At 35.1% G+C, this 24338-nt stretch overlaps 1 protein-coding gene across 1 annotated transcript in view; it reads left to right on the top strand.

Moving 5' to 3' along the window:
- The window catches only part of LOC141394375 (uncharacterized), a 360060-nt gene that overhangs the window by 56469 nt on the left and 279253 nt on the right, over nucleotides 1-24338 (top strand). The window contains exon 2 of the mRNA XM_073968640.1: nucleotides 5122-5265. Within this exon, the coding sequence (XP_073824741.1) occupies nucleotides 5122-5265 (144 nt within the window). The remainder of the gene's footprint in view (nucleotides 1-5121; nucleotides 5266-24338) is intronic.

Below are 24338 nucleotides of genomic sequence, written 5' to 3'. Positions count from 1 at the left end.
CTATTCATTTGGAGCACAATTAGCATCAGAATAGTGGTTGGAATCAAACAGACTCCTGGCAAAGACCCGTATTCTGACATTGTAACGTGCAAAATATTCGAACCTCATAAATCAAATAGTTTGACAATTTGGAATCCTTTGCTCCAAGACACAGTCATCAATTTTCTTGTCATATGAAACATAACCTAACACTTCGCCCTATTTACCAATTATTGTCCGCCATATTATATACTAAACATTGGAATTTTGGAAAGTCGAATATATAAAGGGATTCATATTCATCACATACGCAATCTCCATTTTGGGAAACACAAATACATATGGAAGCGAAATAAAAATATATGGAAACCGCAATTCAGATACAAACATATAAGAATACAAAAATCATATTAAATATCCCAGTAAACATATAAAGCCTATCCAAAAAATTGAGATTTTTAATTTACTCTTTTAAATCAAAAAGGGAAATATTTTTGTTGATAAGTCTGCCACATACCCAAAGTAGAGGATCTTAGTAGATTACTCTCAAAAATGTTGAAATTGGATTATATTGGCCATATCAAAATTATATTGCAAGGAAAGAACACTTAAGAGGAAATATTCCTGGTTTCACTGTTTGCTGGACAGACAGACAAAAATTACAATTAGAGCTAACGACACCCAACACAATTGTGGAAACATTTTGATAATAGATTCTGTTTTGATGTTCACTTGATCGACCAGATTTATTTAAAACCAAAAGTTCGTATATGTATGTGGAAATTATTTGCTTATTAATTATTGACCCATCATTTTGATAAACATCAGAAATCTACTCATTGTGCTAATTAAATCTGCGTATATCCTTGCTCAAAATATTTATTCTGATTTTGCGTTATTTGATTTTTTAAGCAATAATACAAACAACAACTTCTTTAGTAAGACGAAATCGAAGATTCCTAAAGACGAAAAATCTAACGTCGTATATAAAATAAAATGCAATGGTGACCCGTCCAACGTATGCCCTCAGGTATATGTTGGCACAACAAAAAATAAATTAAAAACTAGGATAAGTGGTCACAAGTCAGACCAAAAGAACAAAGGCAAACCACTTAAACAAAAAACGGCTCTTTCGGCACACTGTGCAACCACAGGACACACACCCAACTTCAAAGATGTTGAAATCCTAACACAAGAAAGGAACTATAAACGAAGATTCATGCTTGAAATGCTTCATATCATAAATGTACCAGTGGAAAATTGGATAAACTATAAAATGGATACCGAACACTGTGCACAAATTTACAGAAATGCAATAGAGAAACACAAAAAGTTTAGTTGAAAAATACTCGTTTCCAAAATAAGAGGTGCATACTCGACGGTTGTTAAAGAAATAAAAATAAAATGTTATTATTGTTAAAATATTTTGTTTAATATTTATATAATGATTGTTATTTGTTCCTTTTTTAATTTAAAGTCCCTGATGATGACTTTCGGAGAAAGTCGAAATATTGGAAAAATAAAAATTAAATAAAAAAAAACGTATTGTTTTAATTTCTGACCTAAAGCCAAAATAAAAATCATGAAGTCAAAGGAAAAATTTTGAAAAAGTTAGTTGGGCAACTTTAACATATTTTTATAACATAAATTTGCTAAGGATACTCAATTTTATCCAAAATGGACAAATTAAAAGCAAAAAAATTCAAAAACTGTATGAACGACCTCCATGACTTTGTTGCACTATTTCTGCTCACAAAACCGGAGGATAATATTCACTCGTTAGACACTACAAAAATGGAACTGAACTCTATATGGGAACAGGTTAAGGAGGCTTACCTAGACTGCCGGGATCATATATTGGAAGCAGAGGACGAAAATGCGGAGAAACAGTTGGAAGCCGACAACATGAAATTGCGCAAGATTTATATGGACGTCATGAAACCTTACAAAACGGGAGTAAGTAAACTCAATGAGGAAATACACAAGAAAACGGAACTGACTTCAGAGGAAAACACAAGAAGAGAATCCCAAATGTCTCAAAACTTTTACACAGACACGATTTTCAAACCAACATCCGGGCTATGTGACATGTGACACCGATACCTTTGACGGAGGATACAGCACATGGCCATCGTTTTGTGACTTATTTGATGCCATATACACCATAAACACGAATTTAAGCAATGTGGAAAAGTTATTCCATTTAACACAGAAAACAACAGGGGAAGCAAGAGAGATTATAAGCCACATACCGCTTACGAATGAGGGTTTTGATTTGGCATGGAAGAACTTAACGGATCGTTTTGAAAATAAAAGGATGCAGGTGACAGAACAGATAAAGTTTCTTTTCAATCTACCCACAGTTAATAATGACTCCAGTCAGTCTATACAAAAACTTCAACGTACTGTCAACAGTTGCATACAGACTCTGGAAACTCTACAAATTGACGTCAAAGGATGGGATCCACTACTAATCTATATGTGTTCAAGCAGACTGCCCAGAAACATCTTAGAGGAATTTGAAAGTTCTTTAAAGCATTGCAAGATACTCCCCAAGTGGAAGGATTTTGATGACTTCCTTACCCACAAATTCAAAACATTAGAATCCGTTGGCAACGTAAAATCGACATTTACGCAGAATCCTCACAAATGGCAAGAAACCATCGGAAATTACTCAACAATAACAACTCAAACAACACAAGCTCAATCTATTCCACTATGTCCACTATGTAAAGCGAATCATTTCACTGCTCTGATTTTCTTAAAAGGAAGGTAAATGACAGAATTCACATCGTTAAAACAACACATCTTTGCTACAACTGTTTATCATCAACCTATGGCGTGAAAGATTGCCGAAGTCGTTTCGGTTGCGACTTTGTGCCCTGAAACATCACACTTTGCTCCATAAGGGATTAGATAATCAATCCACCAACTTTCACCTAGGTAGAGAGGAAGCACGACCTAGTACCAGTGCTGCAGCTCTAACAACCCAAACGCAGTCCACTAAAACCTAAGATCAAGAAACGATCACTACTTTGACCCTCCAAGATAAACCAATTGATAACCAGCTGTTGAGCGAAACATTACTTTTCACAGCAATGGTACAGATTGAGGCGAAAGGACAGCTTTACGATGCCAGGGCTCTTATCGACTCGGGATCACAGTTAACCTTAATTTCAGAGAAAATTAAAAACCTTTTAGAATTGCCAACAAAAAGAAACCTAGTGCACGTCATGGGACTTAGTCAATTTGTTTCGGAGACTTCGACAAGATCTTGCTTGTTTACAATGAGATCTAGATACGACCCTTACTTTAGACTGGAAGTTTGGGCTCCAGTGTTGAAAGCATTGCCGTCAATTTCATATCAGTCAACCGATCGACCTGCTTATTGGAATGGACATAGGGCCATTAATATTCTGTACTGAATCTCCAATGAGATCAATCGGATCAATTTTAGCGCAAAAAAACTAAATTCGGTTGGGTCGTTGGAGGACCCATAACCGAAAATACCTTGAAATGTCATTATTTAATACCACCTCATTAGAAAAAATACTCACACGTTTTGGGAAATAGAGGAGACCCCAAGAAAAGTTTTACGTTCCAAGGAAGATTTGTTCTGTGAACAAAATTACATTGATACAACAACAAGAAACAATGAGGGGAGATATGTTGTGACTTTACCATTTAAAAGGTGCGAGGAACTTGGAAGTTCCAGAAATATCGTGATTTGTGACGCTTCTGAAAGCGCATATGGAGCCGTACTTCACGCACGCATCGAAAAAGCTGGTAACAGTGTCAGCACTTTTCTATTAGCAGCAAAAACCCGGGTCGCCCCCATCAAGAAAATATCGCTACCCAGGCTCGAGCTATGCGGCGCAGTACTTCTCTCAAAGCTTGCATTGTCAATTATGAAGAATCTTCAAATTTCGAATTTCTCTATGCAATATTGGACAGATTCAACTATTGTTTTATCATGGTTAAAAAAGGAACCTTGTTACTGGAGCACATTTGTAGGAAATCGAATCTCAGAGATTTCCGAGAATGTGGGACAGGAAAATTGGCGCCATGTAGATTCCGAAAGTAATCCAGCCGACATTGCAAGTCGTGGATGTTCGCCCAGTGATTTAAAGAGACACCAACTCTAGTGGGATGGACCCCAGTGGCTAAAACTGCCCAAAGATCGTTGGCCATCTTACGAAATAAAGGAAGAAACAAGGCTAGAAGCCAAAATTGTAAAAACTCTCACATTAATCGACGGCGAAGAGGATGAAAAAAAGGATCCATCAAGGAATTTGTCGTCACTTGCGAAGGTGTATCGTATGTTTTGCCACCAAGGCGATACATTTAGAGGCTACAAGTGATCTATCAACACAATCATTCCTCGCACCATTCTCTCGGTTCATAGGAAGACGGGGATGTCCAGCTTACATATTTTCGGATAATGGGACTAATTTTGTCGGAGCTGCAGAAAAACTAAGAAAGGATCGCGTGGCATTCTTCAAAGGAGTGCAAACCCAAGTAGTCTAACAATATGCTACCCAAAACCTTGATTGGAAATTTATACCGCCTGGCGGTATAAAGAAGAAGAATATAAATAAGAAGAATATACTTTTTGAGGCTAAGCGAAAATTATTTTTAGGTCTTAGTGCATTTATAAACAAAACACTCTTAACATATTTGTTTAAATTATTTTTTTTTTAACTTTGTAGTAAATAAATTTGACCACTTAGAACTCCATAACCAAATTACAGCCAATTTAGGCCGAAAATGTAGATAAAAATTAACTAAACCAGGACATACATACATATGTCCAAAGTTTGTGGAGAAGTTTCTGTACCATTGGGAACTCCAAATACCAAGTTGCAGCCAATTCGGCCTAGAAATTAAGATACTCGTAAAATCCTAAAAATACCTAAAATCGGGTGGACCGCTATATGGGGCTATAGGAAAAAATGGACCCATATTGGTTTTGGTTTCATATTCTTGTATTGTCATCCAAATGTGGAAAGTGTGCAAAGTTTTAGTTCGATTGGTCAACTGCAACTGTATTAAATATTAGTTACTAGATTTGTAAAATCTGTAAAAAAGAAAAAAAAACTATAAAAACATAATATACTAACATAATATTGCATACCTTTTTAGGTATCTCCTTCTGATCAGTTACCTAATTTGGTATGTTGTGAATGCAGATCTAACTTATGGAGACTATGGAAGTTTAGAAATATGGCTCAAGAAGCTGATGCTGTCCTTCATGATTTCCTGACCTACTGTAAATCATCCAATAAGGTATGTAAAACACATGAAATAATCATTTGTAAGCCATTTCTAAATATTATATTGAGCAAACGTGTTAAATGTTACTAATAGCAAATAATTTAAAAACGTATACATAATCTAAACGGCTCGAAGAAATAAAAGAAATAAATCAATTGCCTCCGACATTCAAAAGTACAATTCTGCTAAGACAAAAAGGGTATTACCTGCAAACTACTAATGTGTTCCATCAATTAACCCTCATCGGTCCCCCGAGAGCAGCTTTATTGAGTGAAATAAATATAACTAAATAAAGTAAAGGGAAAATATTAAGGCGAACAGATTACCTGTGTTACAGTTGGCGATCGAAAACGAAGTGTCAATAATAATGCCGAAAGGTCGCATAGGCGCAAAAACAACTCTCGTTAGAAAACTCCTAGATGACATACGAGGACTGCACGAAAACTTTCTGGCGTAGGCAACACATCGTATTGCCAAATCCAACGAATGTAAGAAGCACTTCGAAGCAAATGGTCCCTTTTTCTCCAGAAAAACTGGCCGTGTGGCAACTATACGGCTTGAGAAATGTGGTACGGTTAATTCTGAGTAGTACACTACAATTTGTTTACCTGAAGTCTCCTGAGAATTTCGAAAAAAACTAACAAGAGAAGACGAATCATTCCGCATCATGACAATGCGAGCTCTCACACATCGATTCAAACCAGCGCACACTGGTCCCAACCTGCGACAAAAATCGAAAAATCATATCGGCAAATCTCTGTGACAATTCAGCAACATATTATATTTTAATATTCCAGCACTGTTTTTTGTAATTTATAACGGTATTTAACAAAACAAAACAGAAGAAGCTGACGTTTACGTATGATCTCTTAAAAACTTTAAAAACATCAGTATGGTTGTGACTTCTTACAAGGCAAGTAACTCAAAATTAAAAGGATACAATTTTTTTTTCTAAATGGAAGTTTTCGTACAAGTTTTTCCAATTACTTTTTCATAAACATTTGTACGCATTATTCGCATAAAATGTGCTGGAAATCACATTTTTTATAATATTTTGTTTGTGGATTTTTTTCAAGTCCTAAAAATTTAAGTTGGGTTTTACTTACTTCGCCATCCATCGCCACTCTCCGAATTTTTTGAAGAATGTTCGAAATAGTGTCAATTTTACAAAAAATTTGGTTCCTGCTGCATATATTTGCATTTCCGTGTGCGTCATTAAAATACTGAGGATGGCCGTATTACTGTATTCTCAGTTTCTTCTTTGTTTTGTGTTTTAATTGTTTGTTTTGGTTTTTTCTTTAAAGATTTAGACATTTTTGTTTTGGGCATTTCCGTGTGTGTCATTAAAATCCTGAGGATGCCTCTGGTCGTTTCAGTGAATATGCCGTATTATTGTATTCTCAGTTTCTTCTTTTTTTGTGTTATAATTGTTTGTTTTGGTTTTTTTCTTTAAAGATTTGGACATTTTTGTTTTGGGCATTTTCGTGTGTGTCATTAAAATACTGTAATGAACACGAATGGAATTCGTGCTGAATGCAATTTTCAATAGGTTTTCAAGCATTCTGGGATTTGGTAGAAGGTTGGACGTCGGGAGCCTTTTGGAAGTCTAGCTTCAGCCGGGTGGGGGGTTCATGTCCTCCTCTGACCAATCCATGTTCCCATTACACGATTATTATAGACTCCCTTATTTATTTAGAAAAAAAATGCAAAAGTGGACCAGTGGAAAAAAAATTACATATGACTATCGAATATACCCCATTATAAAAACCAAGATTTTAAAGGTAATAACTTACATTAGCCCGTGCTTTTGTGTATAGGTATTCTCAGGTGATGTTGAGAATACATGCCTCGTAACCCTCGCCAACCAATTTTCTACAGGCATATGTGAATTATAGTAGAAACCCTCACAAAATTACCACTCCTACTTAATCAACCCATATGAGCAAGAAGACGTTCAAATTATTTAGGAATCCATAATAGAGTTAATTTTTATTCAAAGCATATTAAGAATGAATGTTTCAAATTTTCTAATACTATCATACATTGTATTGGGGGTTAAATACCCATCTATTATTTTTTTTTTCTGTACAAACTTTTTAATAGGAGTTTGAAATTCAATTGAATTTAAAATATTCAGGAAACAAAAAAATCCTCAAAATGTATATAACTATAACATAAATATTGAATGAAAATATAAATTACGTATACTCTTATATACCCAAATATTTATTACAATGTAATAAAGTTATGAAATGTACTTTGTTGTAACCGTGCCATGAGTTATTTCATTTTTTAATGAGTTGTAATAAGTTTTTTTTTTTTCTATGGGACTACATATATTCTATGAGTTTATTTTTAATAATTTTATCAGAACCCTCATGGGTTAATTAGCAATTTTTCAATGATCTTGTTGAAATAAATTTCTTTTTGTTTTTTTTTACTATTGTAAATTTACATTTTATAAGGTCCCTTAATGGGTTAATTCATTAACATCAAAATTTTTGTATTATTGTTTCAACATGAGTGAAGTTATTATCAATGAAACACGAAAAAAAGGAATGTTAAAGAGAGATCATATTACACCAAGAAATCACGTAACAGTTTTATATAAAAAGGGAATTATAAAATCAAAACATATGAGATTTACTCTTAATATCAACTGGATGATTTCACGCAATTGTCTCTGATTTATGATTTCTCTTCAACCAGTTACAAATATGTATATGTAAACAAAATCAATGGAGCAACATATCAATAAAAAACATTACTTTGTGTTATTGCTTACCCCCTTTCTCCGGTCATGGTGAAGGCCTCCAAACACGAACTGGATACGGGTGTTGATTTCTTGTTGCTGCTTTAGGAGGTGAACGAGTTATGGATGTTAATTATTGATTTTGTTTTGACTCCATTCTCAGTGAAATTCCAAATTTACTCTAATAATAGCCCATTGATGATTTCTTTACGTTTTAAATTGCTAAAATAACTAATGCGTAATTCTATCTGTGTTCATAGATACATTAGTGGGAAGGATACCTTAGAAAGGGTTGTATATTTGGATTTTTTATAATTTGACTTTTTCCATAAACATATTAATTTGAGAATTTCAACAAATATGTGTAGGGTAGTTAAAAATTCGTGTTGAAATAGGTTTTTGATTTTGTTATTTTAAAGTTTTAGCTTTTTGTGTAAGACGTTCGAATGAACCATATGCATAGACATTATATGGGTATACTAAATTGAAAGTAATGATATAATATTTGTTCCCATTTAACTTGGTAACGCATTTTTCTGGTTTTGAGAAATTTTACTTTACGTTCTGATTGATATTTTAAATTGAATTTCCATAATATCAAAATATATAAGGACGCAAATTATAGAGTTTTTGGAAGATTCACTTCTACTTTAAGATACCAAATTCTTGAGTTCACTGTTCCAATTGTGATGACTCTACGGAATTTCAAAGAAGAACAGGGTTTCTAGGAAATCACATCCGAATGCAATGTTGATCGGGTTCGGATATATTACGTCAATTCAATGATGAGCAGATTTGATACAGCACTCAATGACAAATTACCAAAACAATCAAGGGTTCAAGGTTAAAGAGAGATCATATTACACCAAGAAATCACGTAACAGTTTTATATAAAAAGGGAATTATAAAATCAAAACATATGAGATTTACTCTTAATATCAACTGGATGATTTCACGCAATTGTCTCTGATTTATGATTTCTCTTCAACCAGTTACAAATATGTATATGTAAACAAAATCAATGGAGCAACATATCAATAAAAAACATTACTTTGTGTTATTGCTTACCCCCTTTCTCCGGTCATGGTGAAGGCCTCCAAACACGAACTGGATACGGGTGTTGATTTCTTGTTGCTGCTTTAGGAGGTGAACGAGTTATGGATGTTAATTATTGATTTTGTTTTGACTCCATTCTCAGTGAAATTCCAAATTTACTCTAATAATAGCCCATTGATGATTTCTTTACGTTTTAAATTGCTAAAATAACTAATGCGTAATTCTATCTGTGTTCATAGATACATTAGTGGGAAGGATACCTTAGAAAGGGTTGTATATTTGGATTTTTTATAATTTGACTTTTTCCATAAACATATTAATTTGAGAATTTCAACAAATATGTGTAGGGTAGTTAAAAATTCGTGTTGAAATAGGTTTTTGATTTTGTTATTTTAAAGTTTTAGCTTTTTGTGTAAGACGTTCGAATGAACCATATGCATAGACATTATATGGGTATACTAAATTGAAAGTAATGATATAATATTTGTTCCCATTTAACTTGGTAACGCATTTTTCTGGTTTTGAGAAATTTTACTTTACGTTCTGATTGATATTTTAAATTGAATTTCCATAATATCAAAATATATAAGGACGCAAATTATAGAGTTTTTGGAAGATTCACTTCTACTTTAAGATACCAAATTCTTGAGTTCACTGTTCCAATTGTGATGACTCTACGGAATTTCAGAGAAGAACAGGGTTTCTAGGAAATCACATCCGAATGCAATGTTGATCGGGTTCGGATATATTACGTCAATTCAATGATGAGCAGATTTGATACAGCACTCAATGACAAATTACCAAAACAATCAAGGGTTCTCGCGAATTTGTATGGATCACTTGCATAAATAAAGGTTATGGTACGATTGTTTGATTTGCTGTCACACTTTTTGATGTTGCTGCAGGCTGTTTATGTTGCTGGTAAATTATTTTAGGTTTCATGCAAGTTGGTGTAATTTGCAGGTTATCACTGAACACTGACAATAGGTGTTTTTGGAGAATCTCGGAACGTAGGCCGAGAGGCCAGAAGGAGAATACCTGTCCCGCTGTCGCCGTTTGTGTTATGAGACACTATAACTGCCGAGAATGGATGAAGCTTGGTTACTCCCAAGGTGGTGGTAGAACTTGACGTTGAGTTATGATTTGCAAACCAATCTATTTAAAATTTATAATTAATAATCACAGGTTCAAAAAAAAAAAAAAAAACACGTTTAAAAAGACACCAACCTTTGGGATTTAAATCTCTTTGCTTCAGATTATAATATTTTGTGAAATTAATATTAGGATGTATGTAGATTTATTTCGCTGCTTCTGACAAGAAATTGAACTTTCCACTTTGAAGGTTTATCCAAAAAGGAAGTACTTTGATTAATTTTGTAAAAATGTGTCGTAGGCTATAGGAATTTGATGTATGTAATAGAAGACAAAATGTCAAAATTGCTAGAATGGTATCGATTTTGAGATACATATCGATTATATACTATAAAGATTGTCCGATTTTGTACCATAATACTTTAGAGTTTAAAATAAAATTTTGATTATTTTCGCTTTAAATTTCTGACTGTATTAATTACACTGTGATACAAATGGAGACAAAATTTTTTTGCAGGATTTCCGATGCACAAATTCGGTTTTGTGAGAGTCCATAGAAGTCGAAAATACCTTTGGTTTCTTTGGGTCACTTCAGGTTTTGACTTTATAACGGTAAATGTAGTGAAAAATGGGCTTTCTTGGATTTTCAAATTTAAACGGACATTACTTCCTTTTTTCACAACCGATTAGCACACATTGTTTTTCGTTATAAAGGGGAGAGTAATGCCTTTCGAACAAGCCATAGATTTTTAAAATCGGTTAACAAATGGCTAAGTAATAGTGGTTTAAGTGCGACAAAAACGCATTAAAAAACAGTAGAATGTTTTCCCTTGTGCTCTAGGATGCTTAAACGACACCTAACAGTACAATTATTTACTGTTAGCAACTAGGAAATTTAGTTGGCTTTCCAAAATGGGAAAAACCAACAAAATCGGTTGAAAAATGAATGCGTTATGGCATTTTTTGTGTTACAACTTTTTTGTTTTTTTCATATTTTCCTTTATAAAAGATGGGTATCTTAGCATGTGTGATTCTAATTGTGATTATCCTGCTTAACAATTACGCACAAGGTATCAATGTTTTATAAAGGAAAATATGAAAAAAACCAAAAAGTTGAAACCCAAAAAATGCCATAACGCATTCATTTTTCAACGGATTTTGTTGGTTTTTCCCATTTTGGAAAGCCAACTAAATTTCCTACTTGATAACAGTAAATAATTGTACAGTTAGGTGTCATTTACGCAGCCTAGAGCACAAGGAAAAACATTTTACTGTTTTTAATGCGTTTTTGTCACACTTAAACCACTATTACTTAGCCATTTGTTAACCGATTTTAAAAATCTATGGCTTGTTCGAAAGGCATTACTCTCCCCTTTATAATGAAAAACAGTGTGTGCAAATCGGTTGTGGAAAAAAGAAGTAATGTCCGTTTAAAGTTGAAAATCCAAGAAAGCCCATTTTTCACTACATTTACCGTTATAAAATGAAAAACCGAAGTGACCCAAAGAAACCAAAGGTATTTTCGTCTTCTGTGGACTCCCACAAAACCGAATTTATGCATTAGAACCCCTGCAAATTTTCACTGTAGCACAGTGTTATTTTAGGATTTTAAGGATAATATTTTCTTATTTTACCCCACAAAAAATTGAATAGATGCATGATGCTGAGGTACATCAAGCATATGTGTGTACTGTACAGACTGAGCGCGATTGTTGGTTCAAGCTAGGCTTAAAGGGGAACACGTAAAAATGTTCTGTGTCTTGACAAAAGAGAATAGTACAAAAACAAATCAATGTGTCAGCAAAGTTAGATATCATAATCAAAATAAACCGTAGAAAGATAAACTTTGGTACAATTGACAAAGAAATTGTTGTTTGCGGTTGTGATTCCACTTAGAAGACATTTTGCAGTGCCGTATCATTGAAAATGTAATAATCTATGTTAAACATATTATGGTGTAAACAATGGTAACAATACCGAGTCGTGTGAATTGGGACAAAGTATGTATCGCTATTACTTTATTACTGTGTACATAAAACTGATGATGTTTTGTGTTCTATTCCCAGGAATCAAACAGCGAAATGTTAAACGCCAGGAAGAAAGTTTCCGTGAATCGTATAACGATCTCCATCCTAATAACGTGCGGAATCCTAATTACCCCAAAAAATACGAAAAATATTTGACACAAAATTTTAAGTGATGAAGAGGCTGGTGAGCGTGAATAGAAACATTATACCCAATATCAACCTACTATGGGGTTTGCGCTGTTGAATGTAGGTAGTGATAGAGGGTCATTTAAGTGTATACATTAACACATCATAAATAAATACCACTTTTGAATCAGAATATGTATAGATTGTGTACGTTTTTCAATTGTTAGAAGGTTGAAATGTAAACGTCCCCTACAAACCTGATAATTCAGGACACTTTGGAACTGAATTGGACGGAAAACAGGACGTTGTTAGGTTCTTATGTCCTTGCAGTGGTAAGTGCCTGTATGTTTGCCGTTCTCATCTTCTAACATGTAATAATGATTACCCAGCTTTTCCTTAACCTTTGCTTTAATAAACACGGGTGCCAATTTTGAGTTGAAACTTTTCTCAAGATTACTCTGAGCAAAGTTTCTTCGAAAAACCACTTGACCAACGTTGAACACTCTGTGTCTTGTGCGAAGGTTATATGTTTCCTGGTTACGCTCATATGCTTCCTTAATATGCTAGGCTCGTTCAAGAGACTAAGTTTTCTCATCAGGTCATATGCAGATGCATGAGTGACCATATCAAACCCATAGAGGGCATGATATGGAGAGCATTTAATGGACTGATGGACCGTGTTACGCAGAGCACAACTAATAGCGGTCAGGTTCCGGTCCCATTGTTTATGGTCGCTTTTAAGATATGCACGGATGCCGGCAATAAGGGAGCGATTCACCCGCTCTGAGGCGTTTGATTGAGGTGAATATAATGCCGTGTAAGTATGTTTAATGCCCAGAGACGTCAGAAAAGCGTTAAGTTCATTTGAACGAAACTGGCTCCCATTATCACTTACTACATATTCAGGGACACCATAGACGTGGAAAATTTGTTTCTCCAAATAATCTTGGATTACACTGGCAGTGAATTTGCGTAAAGGGCAAATCCAGTGAAATTTGGATAAGTGATCCAAAACTATGAGTAACCCTATATGTCCCGATTTGCTTCTAGGGTATGGACCCAATATATCAATGTAGAGGCGCTGGAATGGACGAGATGTTTCGATCAAATTGCCCATTGGAGGTTTTAAGACAATATTTGGGGCTTTGGTTGTCTTACAGACCTCACAATTGCGAATATAGTCTCGAACATCCCGAACCATTCCAGGCCAGAAAAATGTCCGTCTAATTAACTCTAGGGTCTTGGCCATGCCTCCGTGAGAAGCAACGGGGACATCATGCGCATTGGCGATAGTTTGGATTCGGAGCTGGGAGGGTAACCAGAGTTTCCACGATTGGTCTTCTTGCGACTCATCACCCGAATAGTGTTCGGTACGATAGTACACGAACTTATCGATCACCTTGACATCGGGATAATTCTTTTCATTCTTAAGAACACGATTCTTTAAATCGAAATATTCTTCGTCTGTGTCAAAGTGGGGAGAGTCTAAATCTATCATCATTTTCGGGAATTCGGGACAGTGCATCGGGTACCACGTGATCACTACCCTTCCTGTGACTAATGGAGAATTTATAGGGCTGGAGCTTAAATACCCAGCGAGCAAGTCTGCCACTTAAGTCTGGTTGTCTCATTAGCCACAGGAGACTGGAGTGATCAGTGATTACCTCGAATTCCTGTAGTTCTAAATAGCAGCGGAATTTCTTAATGGCTTCTATTGCCGCTAAGCATTCCCTCTCAGTAACTGAATAGTTACGCTGCGAACTATTTAGTTTTTTACTCATAAATGCGATTGGTTTTTCATTACCATTTTCGTCCAGCTGAACCAACACAGCCCCAATCCCGAAATCGCTGGCGTCGCAATGAAGATAGAACTTCTTTGCGAAGTCAGGATTCGCAAGAACTGGAGCTGATGTTAGCAGCGATTTGACTCTCTCAAAGGCAACTTGAGCTTCTGGTGTCCATTGAAATTTGCGCTTGGTTGAGAGCACCTCGGTAATGGCGAAAGTCTCCGATGAGAAGTTCTGCAAAAAACGCCTATACCAGCCGGCTAAGCCGAGAAATCCCCGAACTTGTTTTAAATTTCGTGGTACTGGCCAATTTATGATTGCAGAAATCTTTTCCGTATCGGTTTTTATTCCGCCATTACCAATGATGTACCCCAAGTAATTCACGATTGTGACGCAAAATTTACTCTTGGATATGTTCAATGTGAGATTGGCTTTACGAAATTGTCCTGAAATGCGCATAAGTACTTCCAAATGCGAGGGGAAATCTTCAGAGACAATGATAAGGTCATCCAAGTATCCGAATACTGAATGACGCAATTCTGGCGGGATAAGCTCGTCCATCAACCGACACATTGTCTGAGGGGCATTACACAGCCCGAAAGGCATAACTACAAATTGATATAGCGGCCTTCCCGGGACTGTGAATGCCGTCAATGCTTTGGACTGTTCATCGAGACCTATCTGCCAGAATGCGTCCTTCAGGTCTAATTTGGAAATTATATTTGCTTTGGGAAGCCTTGACAAAATACCCTCAATGTTGGGGAGCGGATACGCGTCTTTTTTCGTCACAGCGTTTAGCTTTCTGGCATCCAAGCAAAGTCGCACCTTGTTAGGTTTCACCACAAGCCTCATGGGTGAACTCCATGGACTTGTGGATGGCTCAATCACACCTAACTGTAACATCCGATCTATTTCCCCGAACATTAGTTTTTCTACGGCGGGTGATACAGGGTAATAGCGTTGCTTTATAGGCGTGGCATCGCCTACGTCAATAAAGTGCTTTATTAGTTCAGTCCTACCCAGACCTTGAACTTCAAAATTCGGGAATAATTTGATTACAGCTTCTAGCTGTTGTCTTTCTTGTGGAAGCAGTGGGAAAAATGTTTCATCCGGGCATTTTTTACTACAATCTTCTATAGGGAAATCAACAGTGGCCAAATTTGGGGAACTAGGTCCATTATTATTTAACGCAATAATATCCGATGTACAAATAAGGTTTTGGAGAAGATCAAACGATTTCCAAAAGTCAATTCCCAGTATGAGATTTTGAGATATTGACGGTATAATGAATAATTTAAGGTTTTGGGTTTTACCGCGAAAAGTTACCTTTGCATCAACCCATCCTAACACATTTTGAATATTGCCATCAGCAGTCTTAACATGAGATTTAGCTGATTTGAAATTGGGGTACTTTGAGAAGTCGTGTTGAGATAAAGTACCTCCAATACAACTTATATTGGCACCGGTGTCGAGGAGACCATACTCTTCAAAGTTGAGAAAGGATATTTTGGCGTAATAACGCATATCCTTCGGATTGGAAATAATTGTTGAAATACGTATGTTTCGACAAAGTTTTTTCATCTTAAAGAAGTGTCTGAGTCGGACTGTTGACCGCTTAGGTGTATGTGGATGGCGAACTGATGACACATTGAATATCTCGTCTCTTTTTTTAAGGTAATTTTCCCACCTTTTGTGGAGAGGTAATCGAGGATATATGATCCTTGACACATCGGTGGTATTACTAGAAATAATAAGGTCTGGATTAGGTCTTTTAAGAATAGCAATTGGATCTTGATTTTTGTCAGGAGGAAGGTTATGTTTGTAGTTGGACAAATTAGGGATTTGATCATGGAAATCGGTGTTATGGTCGAAATCTGTTTGAGAGCCAACATCTAGACAGGATCCTTGTGATGGCTCAAGGGTTTCTGGTTTTTTGATTGGCCTCGGGACAGACAATAAGTGCATTGTGGTTTATAAACCTTTTTGGCACCACAGCCATAGCAAAAAATTGTTCTGTCCTCTAGGCAGTCATGCCAATGATGGCCAGCTTTATCACAGTTCCAACACTTTTGAAGGTCGTTCTTGTGAATAGCATCGACTACCGGTAAAGCTACGGGTTCGAAATGTTCAGAATCGTCACCTTCAAGTGGAGCCACGTATCTGCGAGGCACAATGTTGCCAGAATTTGGACGTGCAGACAAATTTTTGCGGACATATTCGTCGCTGAGGAAATTTTCCCTCATTTGGACCAATCTTCGTAGATGCGACAAGGAAACAATTGGGACGTATAGGAGATCCTGTCGGATCTCCGGGCGTAAGTTGCGAGCTATAATTTCAATCATTTCTGCTTCGCACATAGGAGTTGAAAGCCTATCGGCGATTAAAGAAAGAGCATCATAAAAAGAGTCGTAGGATTCTCCAGGTTTTTGCTTCCTACTTCTCATTTCCTCACGCAAATCGAATGAAGATTTCTGTAGCTGATACTGAGTAAGTATAGCTCCGCAAAATGATTCCCAGGTGATACGGTTGACCTGTTTATGGTACCGCCAGTACCAATCACGGGCTTTTCCTGTTAAAAGGGTATTTAGATTGCTACATATGACAGAAAAATCATTATTGAAGTAGTCCCTAGTAAGGGTTTTAACCCTGTAAAGGAATTCCTCAATGGTTAAACCATTAGGGGAACGATCAAATTTCAAATTCCAGTTGTTTATAATGGAAGTAATTCTTTCTGCGTTCATGCTGTGAGAGCTTGAAAAAGAGTTTATAAATGAAGATGAATTTCTTGGAGGATGAGGAGAAGAACCCTTGTTACTCTGCGAAGGATTATAATCCGGGATATTTCGGGGAAGCCCCTCACTCATATTCGGGATATTACTTGACTGATTTGTTTGATTGTTGTTTTTATTGGAATTTTGGTTACCAGTTTTTCCAACCTGCCCAATTGGTACATTTTGGTTATTATCATGGTGGGATAAGGTTTGTAAAATCCCACAATTTTGAAGGAGTCGAGTTACAGTAGATTCAATAATCTCATTAATCTGGTTATAATCAACGTTATTGTTAACTCTTGTTGGAGGGGATGGAGAAGGGGATGAATCAAACTGAATTCCGTTTGTGATACTGTGATTATGATTTGGGGTTTGTAAAAGGGGAGACCTAGGAAAAGTGCTCATATTGAGTGGATTATTTTGAGCTTGACCGAATAAGTTACGAGAATAGCTCCTAGTATTATAAACCTTGGACATAGCTCCTCTACCTCTTGTCTTATTCTGGGGTTTGTGACTGCCTTGAGGTGGCTTTTGACCAATATGTGCAGTTCGTAGCTCACTAAGCTCACATGGTCTTTTACAGGTAGGACATGAAGACGAGGAAGACAAATACGTCTCTATGCACGATCTGTGAAATGTGTGTGAGCATTCACTTATGACAAGACAATCTTGTCCATCGTTCAATACTTCATTACAGACTTGACAAAACTTTGGGGAGGGCATTGTTGAAGCAGCCGTTGGAGGTTGTTCTGGTGGAAGAAACTGAGCAGCCTCAGCCATGTCGCAAAATTATTTTGAAAGATCAGTGTATAAGAAGAATACTGATTTAAACCCTTTTTACTGGTTTCCTTGAAATTAATAAAATGCAATTCAGAGGGATTTATTGGAACACTTCCAATAATAATTCCCAGATGGAAATTTTATATCTTTAACGTCTTTTTACAGTGTTTTATTTAACTTGCCTTGGTGTGTGTTTAGTTCAAATCTGGTAACTCATTTTTAACACAGTTGCAGTTGACCAATCGAACTAAAACTTTGCACACTTTTCAGATTTGGATGACAATACACGAATATGAAATCAAAACCAATATTGGTCCATTTTTACACTGTTTTATCTAATTTGCTTTTCAAATCTGGTAACTCATTTTTCACATAGTTGCAGTTTACCAATCGAACTTTAAATTTGCACACTTTTTAGATTTGGATGACAATACATGAATATGAAATCAAAACTAATATTGATCCATTCTTACAGTGCTTTTACGGTGTCTAACTTGACCCCCTTTTCAAATCTGGTAACTGATCTTTAACACGGTTGCAGTTGACCAATCGAACTAAAACTTTGCACACTTTTCAGATTTAGATGACAATACATGAATATGAAACCAAAACAAATATGGGTCCATTGTTTCCTATAGCCCCCATATAACGGTACCACCCGATTTCCGGTATTTTGTTTTTCAAATCTGGTAACTCGTTTTTCACGCAGTTGCAGCAGACCAATCGTACTTAAACTTTGCACACTCTTCAGATTTGGATGACAATACATGTATATGAAATCAAAACTAATATTGGTCCACATTTACAGTGTTATTACGGTGTCTAACTTGACCCCCTTTTAAAATCTGGTAACTGATTTTTAGCACGGTTGCAGTTGATCAGTCGAACTAACACTTTGCACATTTTTCAGATTTAGATGACAATACATGAATATGAAACCAAAACCAAAATGGGTCCATTTTTTCCTATAGCCTCCATATAACGGTACCACCCGACTTCTGGTATTTTGAGGATTTTGTCTTCATTTTTAGCCCGAATTTGCTGTATCTTGGCATTTGGAGTTCTCAATAGTCCAGGAACTTCCCCACTAAAAATTGTGGACGTAGGTCAAGGTTTAATATAGCATCCATATGACTGTACCACCCAATTTCAAGCATTTTAATCTACATTTTCAGCTCAAATGGACTGTAATTCGTCATTTGGGGATCTCAGTGGTCAAAAATTGTATTTACTAAAAAGTTAAAAATAAAAAATAATTAAAAAAATTAAGTTTAAGTGTTTTATTCAGAAATGCACTTAAAACTTAAAAATAATTTGTCGCTTAGCCTCAATATATATATTCTTTCTCATGATAGAATCTCTCAAATAAAACGCTTGCCGTTTAATTTTGCCACCATTCATAATTTAAATGCAAGCGTTTTATTTGAGAGATTCTATCATGAGAAAGAATATATATATTGAGGCTAAGCGACAAATTATTTTTAAGTTTTAAGTGCATTTCTGAATAAAACACTGAAACTTAATTTTTTTTATTATTTTTTATTTTTTTAAGAAAAGCGGAAAAGAAGAATATGCTCAATTCCAAGCGGTTTTGAAAGAAAGTTCAAAAGTAATACGATATTTACGTCTCTTGCAAATGTATGGGTATTTTCCAACAGGAGTGAAAGGCAACCGACTAACGAGAATAAAAACAGTGCTATGGAGTTTTGAATATACTCAATATTCGTAGCAAATTGGACAAAACAGCGTTAGGTATACCAATTCCTTGGACCTTTCTACTGTTCATCTTTGGTCATTTAGTTGCAACAGCAATTAAATGAAGTCCTGGAAGACGACAGGTGCTGAAATCTATGTCAACAGTAAACTGATAAATATAAAGTGTATACAAAACATTAAGAGAATTTAAAAATGCCATTATAACATTCTATATGATATTGAAAAGGTTTCCAGAAGGCAGACGGTCAGCTAGATCGAGGTAAACCCCAATCTGCCGAGTTTCCAGAAAGGCTCTGAAAACTATTAAAAATCGAATGTCCTGTTATAAGGGAACCCTTATAAATCTCTAAAATATGAACTCTAAAAAAACTAAAAATAGAGCAAAAAAAAAAAAAGACTAGGATTTTTCTTTGCTCCACGCTGGGCGCCAAATTATGTAATGAACACGAATGGAATTCGTGCTGAATGCAATTTTCAATAGGTTTTCAAGCATTCTGGGATTTGGTAGAAGGTTGGACGTCGGGAGCCTTTTGGAAGTCTAGCTTCAGCCGGGTGGGGGGTTCATGTCCTCCTCTGACCAATCCATGTTCCCATTACACGATTATTATAGACTCCCTTATTTATTTAGAAAAAAAATGCAAAAGTGGACCAGTGGAAAAAAATTACATATGACTATCGAATATACCCCATTATAAAAACCAAGATTTTAAAGGTAATAACTTACATTAGCCGGTGCTTTTGTGTATAGGTATTCTCAGGTGATGTTGAGAATACATGCCTCGTAACCCTCGCCAACCAATTTTCTACAGGCATATGTGAATTATAGTACAAAACCCTCACAAAATTACCACTCCTACTTAATCAACCCATATGAGCAAGAAGACGTTCAAATTATTTAGGAATCCATAATAGAGTTAATTTTTATTCAAAGCATATTAAGAATGAATGTTTCAAATTTTCTAATACTATCATACATTGTATTGGGGGTTAAATACCCATCTATTAATTTTTTTTTCTGTACAAACTTTTTAATAGGAGTTTGAAATTCAATTGAATTTAAAATATTCAGGAAACAAAAAAAATCCTCAAAATGTATATAACTATAACATAAATATTGAATGAAAATATAAATTACGTATACTCTTATATACCCAAATATTTATTACAATGTAATAAAGTTATGAAATGTACTTTGTTGTAACCGTGCCATGAGTTATTTCATTTTTTAATGAGTTGTAATAAGTTTTTTTTTCTATGGGACTACATATATTCTATGAGTTTATTTTTTAATAATTTTATCAGAACCCTCATGGGTTAATTAGCAATTTTTCAATGATCTTGTTGAAATAAATTTCTTTTTGTTTTTTTTTTTTACTATTGTAAATTTACATTTTATAAGGTCCCTTAATGGGTTAATTCATTAACATCAAAATTTTTGTATTATTGTTTCAACATGAGTGAAGTTATTATCAATGAAACACGAAAAAAAGGAATGAGCAACATATCAATAAAAAACATTACTTTGTGTTATTGCTTACCCCCTTTCTCCGGTCATGGTGAAGGCCTCCAAACACGAACTGGATACGGGTGTTGATTTCTTGTTGCTGCTTTAGGAGGTGAAAGAGTTATGGATGTTAATTATTGATTTTGTTTTGACTCCATTCTCAGTGAAATTCCAAATGTACTCTAATAATAGCCCATTGATGATTTCTTTACGTTTTAAATTGCTAACATAACTAATGCGTAATTCTATCTGTGTTCATAGATACATTAGTGGGAAGGATACCTTAGAAAGGGTTGTATATTTGGATTTTTTATAATTTGACTTTTTCCATAAACATATTAATTTGAGAATTTCAACAAATATGTGTAGGGTAGTTAAAAATTCGTGTTGAAATAGGTTTTTGATTTTGTTATTTTAAAGTTTTAGCTTTTTGTGTAAGACGTTCGAATGAACCATATGCATAGACATTATATGGGTATACTAAATTGAAAGTAATGATATAATATTTGTTCCCATTTAACTTGGTAACGCATTTTTCTGGTTTTGAGAAATTTTACTTTACGTTCTGATTGATATTTTAAATTGAATTTCCATAATACCAAAATATATAAGGACGCAAATTATAGAGTTTTTGGAAGATTCACTTCTACTTTAAGATACCAAATTCTTGAGTTCACTGTTCCAATTGTGATGACTCTACGGAATTTCAGAGAAGAACAGGGTTTCTAGGAAATCACATCCGAATGCAATGTTGATCGGGTTCGGATATATTACGTCAATTCAATGATGAGCAGATTTGATACAGCACTCAATGACAAATTACCAAAACAATCAAGGGTTCTCGCGAATTTGTATGGATCACTTGCATAAATAAAGGTTATGGTACGATTGTTTGATTTGCTGTCACACTTTTTGATGTTGCTGCAGGCTGTTTATGTTGCTGGTAAATTATTTTAGGTTTCATGCAAGTTGGCGTAATTTGCAGGTTATCACTGAACACTGACAATAGGTGTTTTTGGAGAATCTCGGAACGTAGGCCGAGAGGCCAGAAGGAGAATACCTGTCCCGCTGTCGCCGTTTGTGTTATGAGACACTATAACTGCCGAGAATGGATGAAGCTTGGTTACTCCCAAGGTGGTAGAACTTGACGTTGAGTTATGATTTGCAAACCAATCTATTTAAAATTTATAATTAATAATCACAGGTTCAAAAAAAAAAAAAAAAACACGTTTAAAAAGACACCAACCTTTGGGATTTAAATCTCTTTGCTTCAGATTATAATATTTTGTGAAATTAATATTAGGATGTATGTGGATTTATTTCGCTGCTTCTGACAAGAAATTGAACTTTCCACTTTGAAGGTTTATCCAAAAAGGAAGTACTTTGATTAATTTTGTAAAAATGTGTCGTAGGCTATAGGAATTTGATGTATGTAATAGAAGACAAAATGTCAAAATTGCTAGAATGGTATCGATTTTGAGATACATATCGATCATATACTATAAAGATTGTCCGATTTTGTACCATAATACTTTAGAGTTTAAAATAAAATTTTTATTATTTTCGCTTTAAATTTCTGACTGTATTAATTATTTTAGGATTTTAAGGATAATATTTTCTTATTTTACCCCACAAAAAATTGAATAGATGCATGATGCTGAGGTACATCAAGCATATGTGTGTACTGTACAGACTGAGCGCGATTGTTGGTTCAAGCTAGGCTTAAAGGGGAACACGTAAAAATGTTCTGTGTCTTGACAAAAGAGAATAGTACAAAAACAAATCAATGTGTCAGCAAAGTTAGATATCATAATCAAAATAAACCGTAGAAAGATAAACTTTGGTACAATTGACAAAGAAATTGTTGTTTGCGGTTGTGATTCCACTTAGAAGACATTTTGCAGTGCCGTATCATTGAAAATGTAATAATCTATGTTAAACATATTATGGCGTAAACAATGGTAACAATACCGAGTCGTGTGAATTGGGACAAAGTATGTATCGCTATTACTTTATTACTGTGTACATAAAACTGATGATGTTTTGTGTTCTATTCCCAGGAATCAAACAGCGAAATGTTAAACGCCAGGAAGAAAGTTTCCGTGAATCGTATGCCGATCTCCATCCTAATAACGTGCGGAATCCTAATTACCCCAAAAAATACGAAAAATATTTGACACAAAATTTTAAGTGATGAAGAGGCTGGTGAGCGTGAATAGAAACATTATACCCAATATCAACCTACTATGGGGTTTGCGCTGTTGAATGTAGGTAGTGATAGAGGGTCATTTAAGTGTATATATTAACACATCATAAATAAATACCACTTTTGAATCAGAATATGTATAGATTGTGTACGTTTTTCAATTGTTAGAAGGTTGAAATGTAAACGTCCCCTACAATACTGAGGATGCCTCTGGTCGTTTCAGTGAATATGCCGTATTACTGTATTCTCAGTTTCTTCTTTGTTTTGTGTTTTAATTTTTTGTTTTGTTTTTTTTTTTTTTTTCTTTAAAGATTTAGACATTTTTGTTTTGGGATCTACTTATGAGTGTATTTTTTACATTTGTATATTTTTGGTATATGTATGATGTTACATATAATATGAAAAACAAGTAAAAATGTAAAGTTCGGTCGCACCGAACTTATTATATCCCCTACTATGAAATACTCACCTCAAATGAAATAATATGTTTCCTTTTCCTGTCCACGATACCAGTCGGAGACGTTTTTTGACCACTAAGAACTCCAAATGGCAAATTATAACCAATTCGGGCCGAAAATGTTGATAAAATCTTCAAAATACCTGAAATCGGGAGGTGTTGTAATATGAGAGCTATACCGAAACCTGGACTTGATACCACAATTTTTGGCGCAGAAGGTTTTTGACCGTTGGGAACCCCAAATACCAAAGTAAACCCAATTCGAGCCGAGAATGTAGATAAAAGATTAAAAATACCTGAAATCGGGTGGTACCGCTACATGGGGGCTATAGGAAAAACTGGACCCATATAGATGATTTTTTGGCTAAAGTATTTTTTACTTATTTAAAAAAAAAATCAGATTGATCCGACGCTTATAAATATTTTTTTCGCACCTTCCCATACATGTGGGACCACTGTGCAGCGCCTGCTTGACCAGACAAAACGTGAAAATTATGAGTCATCCGCGAACAGCCTTGACTGGGGATCCGTTCAAAACCCATGTTTTAGAGGTGTCTGAATCGGAGTGGAAAAAATAATTCAACAATTGTTTTTGGCGGATAAAAAAGTGTATAAATCATGCTGGAGACTACTTAAGAAAACAATAAAACTATTTTTTTACTGTGCAGCCCTCGTATCAATGTTGTAACAAAAAGTTAGGTGAAAAGCGAGCATTTCCAAAGAATGCAAATTTAAATAAAATATTAATTCTTACTTCAACATTGGCGCTGACCATAAGTTACACTGTGCTACAAAAGTTGACAACATTTTT

Source organism: Musca autumnalis, unplaced genomic scaffold, assembly GCF_047663935.1.
Source record: "Musca autumnalis isolate F117 unplaced genomic scaffold, ASM4766393v1 scaffold_2, whole genome shotgun sequence".
NCBI lineage: Eukaryota > Metazoa > Arthropoda > Insecta > Diptera > Muscidae > Musca > Musca autumnalis.
Note: the sequence above shows the minus strand (reverse complement) of the source record. Positions and strands in the feature narration are given on the sequence as shown.